General features: G+C 43.2%; 1 protein-coding gene across 3 annotated transcripts in view; it reads left to right on the top strand.

Moving 5' to 3' along the window:
* The first annotated feature begins 4,521 nt into the window (after positions 1–4,521).
* Positions 4,522–15,770, top strand: part of SLC44A1 (solute carrier family 44 member 1) — a 130,181-nt gene continuing 118,932 nt past the window's right edge. The window contains exons 1-2 of one of the 3 annotated variants that reach the window (XM_061633143.1): positions 4,522–4,974; positions 14,828–15,199. Coding sequence is in view for 1 of the 3 variants with exons in the window: in XM_061633151.1 (XP_061489135.1) it covers positions 4,945–4,974 (30 nt within the window). In the remaining 2 variants the exon portion in view is untranslated. The remainder of the gene's footprint in view (positions 4,975–14,827; positions 15,200–15,770) is intronic. The other 2 variants (XM_061633159.1, XM_061633151.1) reach the window with 2 other exon arrangements.

The following is a 15,770-nucleotide window of genomic DNA, read 5'->3' as shown; positions in this document are numbered from 1 at the left end:
CCTATGGTAATGTTGGCAGGGTGTCCCAACCTTCAGCTGAAAGCTAGCAGGAATTTAAAGGAGAAGCATCCTGGCTTGGAGACATATACTCTAGCTCCACTTGTCTTCTCAGCTGAGGACTTATAGCGGACCTCAGATGTTTGGTGAGGTGTGCTAGTCATAGAGTAGATTCATTGAAACTAGCAGACATAACTAACTTATGTTCTTTAGTTTCAATGGGTCTATTACTCCAAGTAGAACCTGGTTGGATACAACCCACAGATTCCAGTTTATAGTTTAAGAAATGTGAACTCTGGGCTTAAGAGGCAAAATAAGGCACTAATCAGTAGGGTTGCCAGACTCAGGGCCTGAGACTGATCCTGTATCTTTAGAAGAAGAGAAAGTCAGCCAAGTGCAGGTGTTCTTGCAACACTGTAATGGGAAAAACCACATGGTGGAATTCTCCCTTCCCCTTGCACAACTTTTAAAGATACAGAAGACCTCTTGGTTGCCAGGCCCAGCCTCCAAGAGGCCTTCTGTATCTTTAAAAGTTGTGCAGGGGGAAGGGAGAATTCCACTTTGTAGTTTTTCCCATTACAGTGTTGCAAGAACACCTGCACTTGGCTGACTTTCTCTTCTCCTAAAGATACAGGATCAGTCTCAGGCCTTGAACCTGGCAACCCTACTAACCAGTGGAGATCCTCAACACGCTTTAAGGCAGCCTTTCCCAACCAGTGTGCCTCCAGATGTTGTTGGACCACAGCTCCCATCAGCCTCAGCCAGCATTGCCAATGGTCAGGAAAGATGGGAATTGTGGTCCAACAACATCTGGAGGCACACTGGTTGGGAAAGGCTGCTTTAAGGCACCATCTGCACTATACACTGAAAGCAGTTTCATACCACTTTAAACAGCCAAGGCTTTCACCAAATAATTTTGTGTACTGTCATTTGTGAAGGGTGTTGAGAGTTGTTAGGAGAGCTCTATTCCCCTCACAGAGCTACAGTCCCGAGAGTTTCATGGGAAGAGAGACTGATTGTTAAACCTCTCTGGGGATTGCAGCTCTGTGAGGGGAATAGGGGTCTCCTAACAACTCCCAATCCCCTTTACAAACTACAGCTCCTAGAATTATTTCGGGGAAGCCATGACTGTTTAAAGTGGAATAGTACTGCTTTAAATGTGTAGTACAAATGGAGCCCAAGTAGGGAGTTGAATCCACTGACCACAGTGGAACTTACTGCTGAGTGAAGATATGTACTAGGAGGATTCATTATGGTACCCTACAGTGCTTTAGAGAATAAAGGATCTCTAAGTCAGTTTTCTAGTAACCTGCATTTTTGTAGGCTTCCACTACCTTAGGCTTAACTTCTAAGATGTCTGTCACAAGGACACTATTAAACAGAGCTCTCAGTCAAAGAATGTGCTAATTGACTGATCAATTAATCAGCTACAAGACAATCAGCAGTTCTATATCTCTGCATATAACCCGATGCTGAATATTTATGTCTTTTTCAGGTGGATGCTGGAAATTTAGAAGAAATTTGTTTTTTTAGCTATTTACATTTTGGTGACTTACAGTAATAAAAAAGGTATGATAATAATTTATTACATTGCAAATTTCACACTTCTTTCTACATTATAAGTGTAGTGTTATTTCCCCCCCAAAAATTCTAGGAATTTTTGTTTGGTGAGGGTACTGAAAATTCTCTGTTAATGCTTCCTAGCTGTTCTCACAATATGAGTTTCTAGGGTTCTATATCTAGACAGAACAATTGGGACTTCCTTCTGAGTTGACATGTGTAGCGTTGTGCTAAGGTTGTCACATAGATGTGCCCAAATGTCTGATTCTCATGCAGTCTAATCTTGACTAATATGGCCCTGACTTGCAGAGCAATCCTATACATATTTACTCAGACATAAGTTCCACTGTGTTCAGTGGGGCTTTTTCCCAGGTAAGTGAAGAACCTCAGCCTTAATGGATATTTTTTAAACAATGCTTAGTATTGTCTCTCAGAGAAAATGTGCATAATTATCATAGGATGAAAGAAAAGGTAGTGGAATTGTCTTTTCCTGAACATTTTTTAAACATGTGCCTGGGCAGGGCTTCTTTGCTTTATAATGGCAAAAGGTTGCTCCTTGATGAAAATGCAAAGCGCACAACTGACAGGTATCATGGAAAGTGAGATAAAGAAGGAGTCTCCTGGCAGAACCATTAAAACAAATATAGTGTGAACATGAGCTTTCATGTACATGTGTCTGTATATTAATGATATGCACAAGCTCTGGCTTGCGTCAGAGACAGATGAAGAAGTAACTTGGATTCATTTTTGAGCCAATTCTATACTCAGAAAATAATTTCTCCTCCCTACCAGCCCTTTTCTAAAAATGGGAGCTATACATGGATTCCCAGCTCCCCACATCTCCAGATACCTGCATTCCCTTTCCCCTAAACCTTACTTATCTGGCTGGCAATAGTGGGAGCAGGTGCAGCACACGTGTGTAACTTGTAACCTATGTGGTAAGCCTCTTATGTTGGATTGTTATGTTATGTAAAATAAAAATTTAAGTAAAAAAAAAGTTTTTTCCTTCACCCATACCCTGCATTATTGCAGTAGACTCCATCCTCATGTGCCAGCACTGTCACTGGGGACAACTTCATCAGCCCTGGGTCACATACTGTCTCAGTGCACCTGGGTGCTAAGATGCCGGGAGGAGGGGAACAAATACTTCCTCCCCCTGCATGTGCTGTCACTGCTCCCACCACTGTTCAGTCAGATAGAGCTTTAAAGGGAAGAGAGGAAGGAGTTTGGAGTGGGTGAATGGCAGGGAGAGGAGGGAAACTTGGGAATTCTTATCTGGCTCAGATTTAATTTGTGCTGGAGAACAATTCTGGTGCTTTATTTATTTAACCAGAGTTATATAGCACTTAACAAAAATCTCGAAGCGGTTTACACCAATGCTTATCTCTTGGGGTGGACTTTCAAGAATTCATTTTTAAGCCTGGCTCAGGGGAACTTTGCTGGCATCCCGTGTCCATGTGTGAACTCTGTGCAGTGCAACCATGTTGGAGCGTCCATATTTTTTTTTGCATATTTTTTATAGTAGTGGTTCTTAACCTTTTTTGGGTCATGGATCCCTTTGAGAATTTGATGAAAGCGATGGAAATAGAAATGAACTGCCTTCAAGTCGATCCTGACTTATGGCTACCCTATGAATAGGGTTTTCATGGTAAGCGGTATTCAGAGGGGGTTTACCATTGCCTCTCTCTGAGGCTAGTCCTCCCCAGCTGGCTAGGGCCTGCTCAGCTTGCCACAGCTGCACAAGCCAGCTCCTTCCTTGTCCGCAACTGCCAGCTGGGGGGCAACTGGGCTCCTTGGGACTATGCAGCTTGCCCATGGCTGCACAGCTGGCAGGGGACATAACCCCTGAGCCACTCACTGTGGGGGTGTTCTTTAGCTGGCCCTTTATACCCAGGAGACATGAGCGGGGATTTGAACTCACAGCCTCTGGACTCCCAGCCAGGCTCTCCTCCCCACTGTTGCTATACCAGCGCTCGATGAAAGTGATGGACCCCCATAAATAAAAGAATACAATTAATTTTATTGCATTGGAAATTGACTTTTTTTGTGTGTGTGCCCAGTTCAGGGAACCCTTGAAGCCTAGGGGTCCATGGACCACAGGTTAAGAACACCTGGCATATAGGACTGCAGAGTTTCATGCTCCTTTGAAAGATTCTGCCCTTTTCCCCATGCTGCCCTTTAGGCTTGGAATTGCCTCCCAGAACACCTCTGTGATGTCATCTCTCCTCACCTCCGATTTCCCTTGTCAAAACCCAGCTTTTCTGTGAAGCCTTTCACAAACCCCGTATCTTATAATTGTAAGGAGCACAGGCAGCCGCCTTAAACTGAGCCAGACAGTATTGTCTACACTGACTGGCAGCACCTCCACGCGGTCTCACCCAGCCCTATCTGAAGAAGCCTGGGATTCAACAAGGAAACTTCTGCATGCAAAGCAAAATCAAAACCAAACAATCTGATTTCTGGTTGTTTGGTTCTCAGATTCTCATGGACTGTCTCTGTAGGTTCTCCACTCCAGCTTTTCCAATCAGTCTAGAATACAAGAGATATAAAGGACATACCAAAGGGTATAGGGAAATTATATTTGTATGAATAATGACAGGAACAGGAAAGAGCGCAAGGGACTTGACCAAGGTCATGTGAGGACCAATATTAAAGATTAAAAACGAAGGGCTCCTAAGTTAGCATACTAAATACTTTGCTGCACCCTCCACTCCTGCTGAGAGGCAATCACAGGAGAGCAGAAAAAAGAAGAGGTGCGTCAAAAAAAATTTTAAATGTACAGACATGCCGGAAGCGAGCCGGGTTTTTTTAACGTATGGGACAGCACTGTCCGCGTACGGTCTATAACACTCCATTGCGGTAGTGCAAGCAAGCCCTTCTCCTTGCCCGCAATGGTTACCCAAAGCGCTCTGTGCTCTTCTTAATTCGGCTCGGTTCTATTTCGCGTCCCCGAGAGGGAGAGTTCCGGGTCTGTTTCTAGGTCGCGAGGCAGTCTGGTTGGTTGGCTGGCTGACGGAACCGAGTCGAGCCGGCTGCTGCGCTGCTGCTTCTCCCTCCTCCCTCCGTTCGCGCCAAGCTCCGCCCCAGGAGCGCTGCGCGACGCTGCCGCTGGGATGCGAGAGGACGGCTGAGGAACGAGGAGCCGCCTCAGCGAAGGGATTCGTGGCGCCTCTGCGGACATCGAGTGACTGGTTGAGTGGCTGACTGGCTGACTGAGCGGCACTCGTAGCGGCGCAAGCAGCCCCTTCTCGTCCCTCTCCCCATCTTCCCCAGCCGCCTTGCTGCCGCTCCCGCCGCCGCCGTCGCCCTGGGGCCGGGCGGGCGACCGGGAAATCTCGGCGCTTGGATGCCTGGAGCCCGCGGCAGAGACCCAGCCCCGAGCCCGCCATGGGCTGCTGCGGGAGCGCCGCCTCGCAGGTGAGGAGAAAGGAAAGGACAGGAGGGACGGAGACAAGAGTGGGACTGCTTCGTCTCAATAGCATCCTAATGTCGTCTTCTCTTCCCGCTTCTCCCCATGTCAATTTTAGATCCTCCGTTTCAGATTCTAAGTCTTCCTCTGCCTCGCTTCTGTATACTCCCTTCCAATTTGAACCCCTCCATCCCAGTCTGCACCGTGGCATGTTTTTATTTATCAAGATTATTTTTTATCTTCTCCCTTTTCCCCTCCCTTTCATGTTGGAGGGTCTGGAGTGGGTTGCCATAAACTTATACAACCGAAATAAAATAGAATTGGAGGGGGAGAAAGCCCCATCCCTATTTCTTCTCATCCACGCCTGCTCCTCTATGCTGTCGAACGGCTCCTGGCTGCAACCTGAAATATAATATAGCAGTCAGACTGCCCCCACTGTCGCCGCCACCATCCTCCAATCACGACCATTCTAACCCTGGTATTTATTTATAAATTTATCAGTTGCAGCCTCTGCTGTAAAAGTGTTTGAAGCAAGGGGGTCACATCAATTGAACATTAAGGGAAATAGCAGAATTAAAAGGAATGTTGTAAATGCATCCCTCTTAAAATTGCCCATTTCCAAGTGTTTCTTTGTCAACTGGTAGGAACAAGAGTGTATAACCAATCCCTCTCCATCACAAAACTGGTGCCTGTCACCCCTCTGTTTTTGTTGTATTAGCCTCACTGCAGTTCTCTGCCTTTCCCTGAGTCGTGTCTGAACTTTTGTTGAACTATTGCTCTGCTGACCTGCATCCAGTTCCACATGTATGTACCCCTTGGATTGTTTTGTGGTGCCTCAATGAATCCTTTACACTCTGGAGACCCTGCCATTGAAATGTCTCATTCCAAGTCTAATTTCCTTAGCAGCCTGCCTAAGCTTCAGCATTCTGGCTAAACTCTACACAGCCTTGCTGCACACTGCCTGATGAACTCAGAGTGCCTTTCTCTTTTTCTCCACTCCCATCACATCTGCTTACTTTAAGATCCATAAGAAGACCTTGCTGGACCAGGCCAAAGGCTCATCTAGTCCAGCAGCCTGTTCTCACAGTGGCTAACCAGATGTGTGTGGTGGGACCTGAGCACAATAGCGTTCTCCCCACTTGTGATTCCCAGCTACTGGTATTCAGAGGCTTACTGCCTCCAACAGTGGAGATAGAACATAGCTGTTATGGCTAGTAGTCACTGATAGCCTTATCCTCCATGGTAGCCTTCATAGCTTTATTTTCCACAAGACGTCCCTTGCTTCATTCTCTGCAGTAATACTTGTAGTTCATATACTGAAATACTCTACAATTCTATGTACACCCCACTGCTTGTTCTTTCTTAATCTGCTTCCATGCACTCTATTCTTTATTGCAGTTGCCTCTTGTGATCTTCATATCACCTGTGCTTGCTTTAAAAAACAAAGAAATTCCTTATCCATCCTATATGAAAAGTATGCCTCCATCCCACCATTTATTTCATCCATATCCTAGCCTTCCTCTAAGGGGACATGTGGTGTTATCCTATTTTATTGTTGCAACAGTCCTGCGAGGGAGGCTAGACCGAAATACAGTGATTTGCCCAAGTTGAACTAGGATTTCCCACATCCAAGTACCACTTCAACCACTATACCATATTTCTTCCAGCAGGAGTCAAGTTGTCTACCTTTATGGGCACTCTGGAGGCATTCACTTAAGATTTCTTCACAAGGATTAATGATCTCTTAAGACATTTTGATTTTTCTACACATAATTGTGGTGGTGGTAAAAAGGTGGATTAGTTCCATTGTATTTTTGATACTGGAATGATGCTTATTTGCCTTAGTAATTGTGAAGATAGAAATAATTAGAGAGGCACTAATAACTTTTCCAGGTGGAGTAATCATAAGTAAAACAGTTGATTTTGTAGGTATGTTCTCCAAGTATAATATTCTTGCTGTATTCTGTTTCCTGCCACACACTGCATTCTTGAGGGATGGGTGTGAAGTTTTCATTGTCTAATGATAGGCATGGCTAATTTGTTACAGTTGTGTTCCGACTATTTTCTGTATTCTTTTTGTGTCTATATGAGTAAGAGGCAATTTGTCACTGTATTGTGTTCTGTCTCTCCCTCTGTCAATACTTATGTATTCCTTCTGTAGAATAACATCTTTTTCTAGGCCCTAGCAAGAGAGAGACTTAAGTACCAATGATGGGCCTGATAAGAGTGCTATATAATGGCAGCATTTTGTGAATAAGCGTGGAAACATAGGATTCCTGTTGAAATATATGTTCCACATAATGTACCAATTACAATGGTACCACCCAACCTATCAAAATCTGGATTTTTAGGCATGTGATAAAGCAGTGTTGTGTTTTCTGATCTCCGAATTGATCCATTTGATCATGTGAGTTTTTTATGGGTCAGAAAATCTAGTTATGCGTGATCTGTTCCAAGCTGTTTGGGGTTACTTTGTATTTTAGTCTAAATAAGAGGGGCATACTGCCCTACAACTGTATTGATTTGTTGTACACTCCCTCTTCCTTCTCTTGCTTTCTCTTAGCTTTAGCTGTTTTTTATTTGCCAGGGTTATATTGTGGTTTTGTTAGATTCAAGCCACATTAAATAGCTCCACCCACCATTCCAATTTGCTGCTTTAAAACCTCCAGTTTTAACCACTAAACAAATTGGAACCAGTCTGTTGTTGTTCTTTATTATTATTTTATTATTTATTAGATTTATTAGTTGCTTGATACCCGAAGGTCCCCAAGTGACCTACACAATGTTAAAACAAAACAAATAAAACAGTCTATAAAAGCACAACAATAAACAACAACAAAACAAATAGCAACCACAGGAAGGTTCAGCAGCATATTAAAATAAAACGTCTGTTTTCAGTCTGCTATCATTTTAACCATCAGTCTTTGAGGGTGGTATCCAAAATCTTTTTCTCCTCTTCCTTTATCACCTCCTTCTCATAATGTTAGTTAGCCTATTTTTGCCTTCCCTTGTCCTGTGTAGTTTGATTCACTTGTGTGAACCTTCTAAAATTATCTGCTTGATTGGCATCTGTTACGCAGTGTGTCTGCTCTCTGATTATGAGACCATGTGCCCTGTGATTTGGATTGATCTGCAGATGGCCCTGCATTGTGGCAGCAGCAGGCATTCGATCGCTAAATGGCTTTTTGGTTCTATTCAACTCCATAACTCCATATTTTTGAATCAACGCTGTTGAAAAACAGACATGGATTAGCTTAATGAGTTTTAACAAATTCACATTCCTGATAGTGGCTTAATATTAGCAACTAACGTTGTTCAGTTTGTTCTCTTTTCTAACTGTTACATGGTCTTTACATGGCCTACATAGTTTTCAACATTTTGGATTTTCTTTTTCTGTGTGGCCTTCTTCTCTGATTGAATCTGCTGTGTGCCTTTTGACCACTTGTATCTGTTTCTTCCATCAAGCTGCTAAATTACCCTTTTCCTAATTTTGACTATTGAAATATTCGTCTCTCACTAGCTTTCTTACATACACTCATCTGGAAGAATTTCATTGCTTTTGGCTCTACTGCTTTGTGAAAGTAGTATTTCCCATTATGCTTGTTTGCCCATAACCTTTTGTCCAAGTGTTTAAAAACACTATATTAGAAGCTCAACTGGAGTGCATACCGCAGATCAGAAAAGGTACCGCCAGGGCCAAGAAGATGCCAGCATGGTTAACGAGCAAAGTCAAGGAAGCTCTTAGAGGCAAAAAGTCTTCCTTCAGAAAATGGAAGTCTTCTCCGAATGAAGAAAATAAAAAAGAACACAAACTCTGGCAAAAGAAATGCAAGAAGACAATAAGGGATGCTAAAAAAGAATTTGAGGAGCACATTCCTAAGAACATAAAAACCAACAACAAAAAATTCTATAAATACATTCAAAGCAGGAGACCATCTAGGGAGACAATTGGACCCTTGGATGATAAGGGAGTCAAAGGTGTACTAAAGAACGATAAGGAGATTGCAGAGAAGCTAAATGAATTCTTTGCATCTGTCTTCACAGTGGAAGATATAGGGCAGATCCCTGAACCTGAACTAACATTTGCAGGAAGGGATTCTGAGGAACTGAGACAAATAGTGGTAACGAGAGAGGAAGTTCTAAGCTTAATGGACAATATAAAAACTGACAAATCACCGGGCCCGGATGGCATCCACCCGAGAGTTCTCAAAGAACTCAAAGGTGAAATTGCTGATCTGCTAACTAAAATATGTAACTTGTCCCTCGGGTCCTCCTCCGTGCCTGAGGACTGGAAAGTGGCAAATGTAACACCAATCTTCAAAAAGGGATCCAGAGGGGATCCCGGAAATTACAGGCCAGTTAGCTTAACTTCTGTCCCTGGAAAACTGGTAGAAAGTATTATTAAAGCTAGATTAACCAAGCACATAGAAGAACAAGCCTTGCTGAAGCAGAGCCAGCATGGCTTCTGCAAGGGAAAGTCCTGTCTCAGTAACCTATTAGAATTCTTTGAGAGTGTCAACAAGCATATAGATAGAGGTGATCCAGTGGACATAGTGTACTTAGACTTTCAAAAAGCGTTTGACAAGGTACCTCACCAAAGACTTCTGAGGAAGCTTAGCAGTCATGGAATAAGAGGAGAGGTCCTCTTGTGGATAAGGAATTGGTTAAGAAGCAGAAAGCAGAGAGTAGGAATAAACGGACAGTTCTCCCAATGGAGGGCTGTAGAAAGTGGAGTCCCTCAAGGATCGGTATTGGGACCTGTACTTTTCAACTTGTTCATTAATGACCTAGAATTAGGAGTGAGCAGTGAAGTGGCCAAGTTTGCTGACGACACTAAATTGTTCAGGGTTGTTAAAACAAAAAGGGATTGCGAAGAGCTCCAAAAAGACCTCTCCAAACTGAGTGAATGGGCAGAAAAATGGCAAATGCAATTCAATATAAACAAGTGTAAAATTATGCATATTGGAGGAAAAAATCTGAATTTCACATATACGCTCATGGGGTCTGAACTGGTGGTGACCGACCAGGAGAGAGACCTCGGGGTTGTAGTGGACAGCACGATGAAAATGTCGACCCAGTGTGCGGCAGCTGTGAAAAAGGCAAATTCCATGCTAGCGATAATTAGGAAAGGTATTGAAAATAAAACAGTCGATATCATAATGCCGTTGTATAAATCTATGGTGCGGCCGCATTTGGAATACTGTGTACAGTTCTGGTCGCCTCATCTCAAAAAGGATATTCTAGAGTTGGAAAAGGTTCAGAAGAGGGCAACCAGAATGATCAAGGGGATGGAGCGACTCCCTTACGAGGAAAGGTTGCAGCATTTGGGGCTTTTTAGTTTAGAGAAAAGGCGGGTCAGAGGAGACATGATAGAAGTGTATAAAATTATGCATGGCATTGAGAAAGTGGATAGAGAAAAGTTCTCCCTCTCTCATAATACTAGAACTCGTGGACATTCAAAGAAGCTGAATGTTGGAAGATTCAGGACAGACAAAAGGAAGTACTTCTTTACTCAGCGCATAGTTAAAATATGGAATTTGCTCCCACAAGATGCTGTAGTAATGGCCACCAGCTTGGATGGCTTTAAAAGAAGATTAGACAAATTCATGGAGGACAGGGCTATCAATGGCTACTAGTCGTGATGGCTGTGCTGTGCCACCCTAGTCAGAGGCAGCATGCTTCTGAAAACCAGTTGCCGGAAGCCTCAGGAGGGGAGAGTGTTCTTGCACTCGGGTCGTGCTTGCGGGCTTCCCCCAGGCACCTGGTTGGCCACTGTGAGAACAGGATGCTGGACTAGATGGGCCACTGGCCTGATCCAGCAGGCTCTTCTTATGTTCTTATGTTCAAGTCTTCCTGTCCCAAGTACTCTTCCTTCTCCTTGCTTTAAGAGTAGTTAAAAACAACAACCTACACTCAAATTTATTTCCTTACCCTGATTGTGTTGATGTTTGCTCAACTTCTCTTTAAAAATATTTAATTTAATGTGTAGTAGAAGAAGATAAGAAACTTTGGCATCAGTGTTTGCTTACCCTTATTGTCTCCTAATTTTCCTTATCATTTCATGTAAAGTTTTCTGCTCCATACTTCATTCTGTTTTGTTTTCCTCACAGTATGAATATTCTTGGCTTTTTTATATCTTGTCTGCTTTTTCCAGCTACCTTAACTTATAAAATGCACGTTTGCAAATGTGTTTTCAGGCATCTTCGTTTCCCAAGGAAAGAGCAACCCAAACCACTGATCTGCTGCACTAGAGAGAGCTTGGATGTGGTGGAGGTTTTCCTCTGTCGGCAGGGACCTCTCTGGAGGGCTCCGCTATGTCCACTGAAAACTCAGACAGATGCTACCATGGGCAGTATCCCTGTTGGTGATAGCATAAACTTTTGAAATGGGTCAGTTCTGGGGTGAGGAAGGGGTGGAGCTGGGCCAGCCCACAGCCTATTGGATCCTAAGTCAGTCCAGCTACTGGAGATCCAGTCTGGAGCAGATGCAGCAAAAATGGGGGGAGGTGTCCTCTCTCTTGCCTTCTATCCTGGCCAGAGTGAGCAGCAGGTCTTTGGATGAGGTGATGACTCCCACCACTCCATTTAGGCCAAGTCTATAGTTTTTCCCCCCAAAGGGGAGCCTGTTCATCTGTTGCAGCAAAAACAGCAAAGAGTCTTGTGCCACCTTAAAGACTAGCAAATTTATTATGGCACAGTCTTTTGTGGACAATATTCCACTTCATCAGATATAAGTGTTGTCCTGAGTTACAGGTATATATTTACAAATGGTGTTGTTGTTTTGGTGGTGGTGGTGATGGTGAATTGTAACAGTTGCATCAGATCTTTTTCTTTGTGTCTTCTCACACTGAATCCATTGTGTGCGTTTTGATCTGCTTGTATCTATTTCTTCCATCAAGTTGTTAAATGCAGAAAATTACAGACAATGAGGATTAACGGTGGTCATTCACAAAACAGTTGTTGATAACACAACCATCCTTTGGTAATTCTGCAGCAGACCCAGATGCCAGCTCTGTTCCCAAGTCTACTCTGGCAACATTATTATAGGACTTTAAAATGTGATTCACAACATCAGGGGGTCATTCGCCTGTTCATCTTCCAATGTGTTATATGCCATTTCCTGACAGCAGTGCTTTGTGCATTCTACATAGGACAAACAGGCCATGAACAGACATAAATCTGGCTTTGGAAATGGTGGTATTCAAAAGCCAGTGGAGGGGCATTTCAACCTGCCTGGACATTTTATAGGTGGTCCTAAAGTGGCCATACAGGGAGAAAAGGAACTTGAAAGGGAGGCTATACTGCGAAACTGCTGAATTACAAGATGTCAAGAGGTTCAGTGTTATCAATTGTGGATTGAATTGAGATAAACGATTTCTATCACATTCCATGTGTTGAATGGCTTACAAATGCCAGTGTATCTCTGTTATCAACAACTGTTTTGTTGATCACCACAGTTATTTGCATAATAGTCAGTGTCTGTACTTTTCTGCATTTCATTTCTCTCTGACCTCACTGTTCGTAATTTCGAGCAAACCATGCATGCATAAGCTAATAACTCAGAAGAGCACTTTGTGAATCCAGTGCAGTCCAGGAAAAGCTTATGCGATAATAAATTTAAGTCTTTGAGGTACCATAGTCTTTGTTCTATAGTCTTGTGCTCTTTAGTCACTACTTTTTAAAAAAATAACTTGCTTGTAGGTTCCTTCTCTGAAGGTTTTTTTTAGTTTTAATGTTTTTATTATATATCTCAGGAAAGTGAACACTTAGCATAATGACATGGAACCTGAATAACAAGATAGCAGTGCACCATCTTCTCTGATGTTTTTAACATTCTTTCATTTTCTCCTGACATATAATTTTCCTTTCCTACGTAGCAATATTTTATAATGTCATCTTTCCACTCTCTAGTAAAATTTGTGAAAACCTTCTTTGTTCATCTTTACCACCAGCAGATTAACTCCTTTCCTTTCCTGAAAATGCCATTCTTTATTTAATCATGATGTCTCTTGCATAAACCTATTTAATGACTAATACGAGAGGTGACAGAGCTCAATTCTGTGTGGACATAATCTTTTCTTTGAGAGTAAATTCAGTGGTCAGGGAAAAACAATTTCAATTGTGAAAGAGCAACACCCTTGAAGAGGTTAAGGGGGATATAAAATCTTGCTCCTTCTCCCTTGATTAAGAGTCCATAGTCCAAGGTTGGCACTTAACATGGGAAAATTAATTTGTGACAGGTTAATAGGATATATATCAGTGTTTTTGTACTAGGGATGGGAGACTATTTATTTATTTATTTATTGCATTTGTATACCGCCCCATAGCCAAAGCTCTCTGGGTGGTTTACAACAATTAAAAACATTAAAAACAAATAGACAAATTTAAAAACACATTTTTTAAAAAGCAATTTAAAAACACATGCTAAAATGCCTGGGAGAAGAGGAAAGTTTTGACCTGGCACTGAAAAGATAATAGTGTTGGCACCAGGCTCAGCTCATCAGGAAAATCATTCCATAATTTGGGGGCCACCACTGAGAAGGCCCTCTCCCTTGTTGCCAGACTCCCAGCTTTCCTCCGAGGAGGCACCCGGAGGAGGGCCTTTGATGTTGAGTGTAGTGTACAGGTGGGTTCGTGTCAGGAGAGATGTTCCATCAGGTATTGTGGTCCTAAGCCATGTAAAGCTTTATAGGTTAAAAACAGCACCTTGAATCGAGCTCTGAAACATACAGGTAGCCAATGCAAGCGGGCCAGAATCGGTTTTATATGTTTGAACCATCTGGTCCCTGTTACCAATCTGGCTGCTGAATTTTGCACAAGTTGCAGTTTCTGAACCATCTTCAAAGGCAGCCCCACGTAGAGCGCATTGCAGTAATCTAACTTGTAGGTTACCAGAGCATGGACAACTGAAGCCAAGTTATCCCTGTCCAGATAGGGGCATAGCTGGGCCACCAGCCGAAGTTGGTAGAAGGCACTCCGTGCCACTGAAGCTACCTGAGCCTCAAGTGACAGAGATGGTTCTAGGAGAACCCCCAAGCTATGAACCTGCTCCTTCAGGGGGAGTGCAACCCCATCCAGGGCAGGTTGGACATCCACCATCCGGTCAGAAGAACCACCCACTAGCAGCACCTCAGTCTTGTCTGGATTGAGCCTCAGTTTATTAGCCCTCATCCAGTCCATTGTCGCAGCCAGACACCGGTTCAGCGCATTGACAGACTCATCTGAAGAAAATGAAAAGGAGAAATAGAGCTGCGTGTCATCAGCATACTGATGGCAACACACTCCAAAGCTCCAGATGACCACATCCAACAGTTTCATGTAGATGTTGAACAGCATGGGGGACAGAACTGACCCCTGTGGAACCCCATACTGGAGAGTCCAGGGTGCTGAGCAATGTTCCCCAAGCACTACCTTCTGGAGCCGACCTACCAAGTAGGAGCGGAACCACCACCATGCAGTCCCACTCCCAATTCAGCCAGTCTCCCCAGAAGGATACCATGGCCGATGGTATCGAAATCCACTGAGAGATCAAGGAGAATCAACAGAGTCACACTCCCCCTGTCTCTGTCCTGACAGAGGTCATCATACAGGGTGACCAAGACTGTTTCCATGCCAAAACCAGGCCTGAAACCCAACTGAAATGGATCCAGTTAATTGCCAAATTGTTTAGTTAATTGCTAAATGTTCTAAGGGTGGGCTAACTTCAGTCTCTCATTACTGCCTCTGTTTTGTTTTTCCTAGAACCCTAACTGGCAACGTGTCCAGAATTTACAAAACAAGAGTACATATGCCGCATTTTAGTTATGACATAAATAATCTGTGTGAGGTCTTGCTTATGAATGTCGTTTTATTTTTGTTACAGCAAGGGGTCCTCTGCTAGCAGTGGAGGAGTGAGGGTGTGTGTGTTTTTCTCACACACTACCTATTTAAAAAAACTGTTAATGTGAGGCGACTGATCTATTCATCCCCTTACCATCTACGGACTGGAGCCTGCTGTCAAGGCAGAGATCTTTCTCAGACCTGTTGCTTGAAGTCCTTTTAACTGGAAATACCAGAGACTGAAGCTGAGACCTTCTGCATGTAAAGCATGTATTCGACCACTGAACTTTTCCTTGGAGCTCCCTCCAGAATGCTTCTGGTCTTTTCCTACACAACACCTCTTCATTGCCTAATTTGTTCTACTGGTCACTTGCTTTATTTCTGCAATCTATGGACAGGAACACAGGGCTTAGGAGTAAGTATGAAGGAAATACTCACCAGTCTAGTATTGGCAGCTGCTTAGAATTTTACAGGGGGTTGTAGGTGGTTTCCAGATCATTTCTGGACTCAATTCAAGGTGCTCACACTAAATAAGTAAATGGATAATAACCAATAACTGCACTGTTATGCACACTTTTGTTGTGAAGGCTTTGTGCTATGAATGTGAGTACAGTCACATTGTGCTCTTTCATGCAGGTGTGCCCTTTGAGGACTGTGTGATGACTGGTTCCACTTTGCAAGGGCTATTCAGGAAAGCTGAATGCATTTTGTTGGTCTCCCATATGCTGTGTAGACCAGTAGGTTTATCCAGACAGAATAGAACTAGGTACAAAACATCAATTTCTATGGACAGCTGAGGAGGCATTCATCTAACTAAGGCTCTCTGCATATGCTCAGAGGTGCTTAGGCCTACTCAATGGGCAACCCTACACAGGTTGTAAATGTCAATGAATTAGGACTATTATCAAGCCAATTGAACATGTTATTGGGAGGAGGGGCCTCCAAGTAATTTGTAAAGTTTTTGAGGACACCTCAACTTCTAAAAA

The sequence above is a fragment of the Rhineura floridana genome, chromosome 1 (genome assembly GCF_030035675.1).
Source record: "Rhineura floridana isolate rRhiFlo1 chromosome 1, rRhiFlo1.hap2, whole genome shotgun sequence".
NCBI lineage: Eukaryota > Metazoa > Chordata > Lepidosauria > Squamata > Rhineuridae > Rhineura > Rhineura floridana.
The sequence above is the reverse complement of the archived record's forward strand: the minus strand, read 5'-3'. Positions and strand labels throughout refer to the sequence as shown.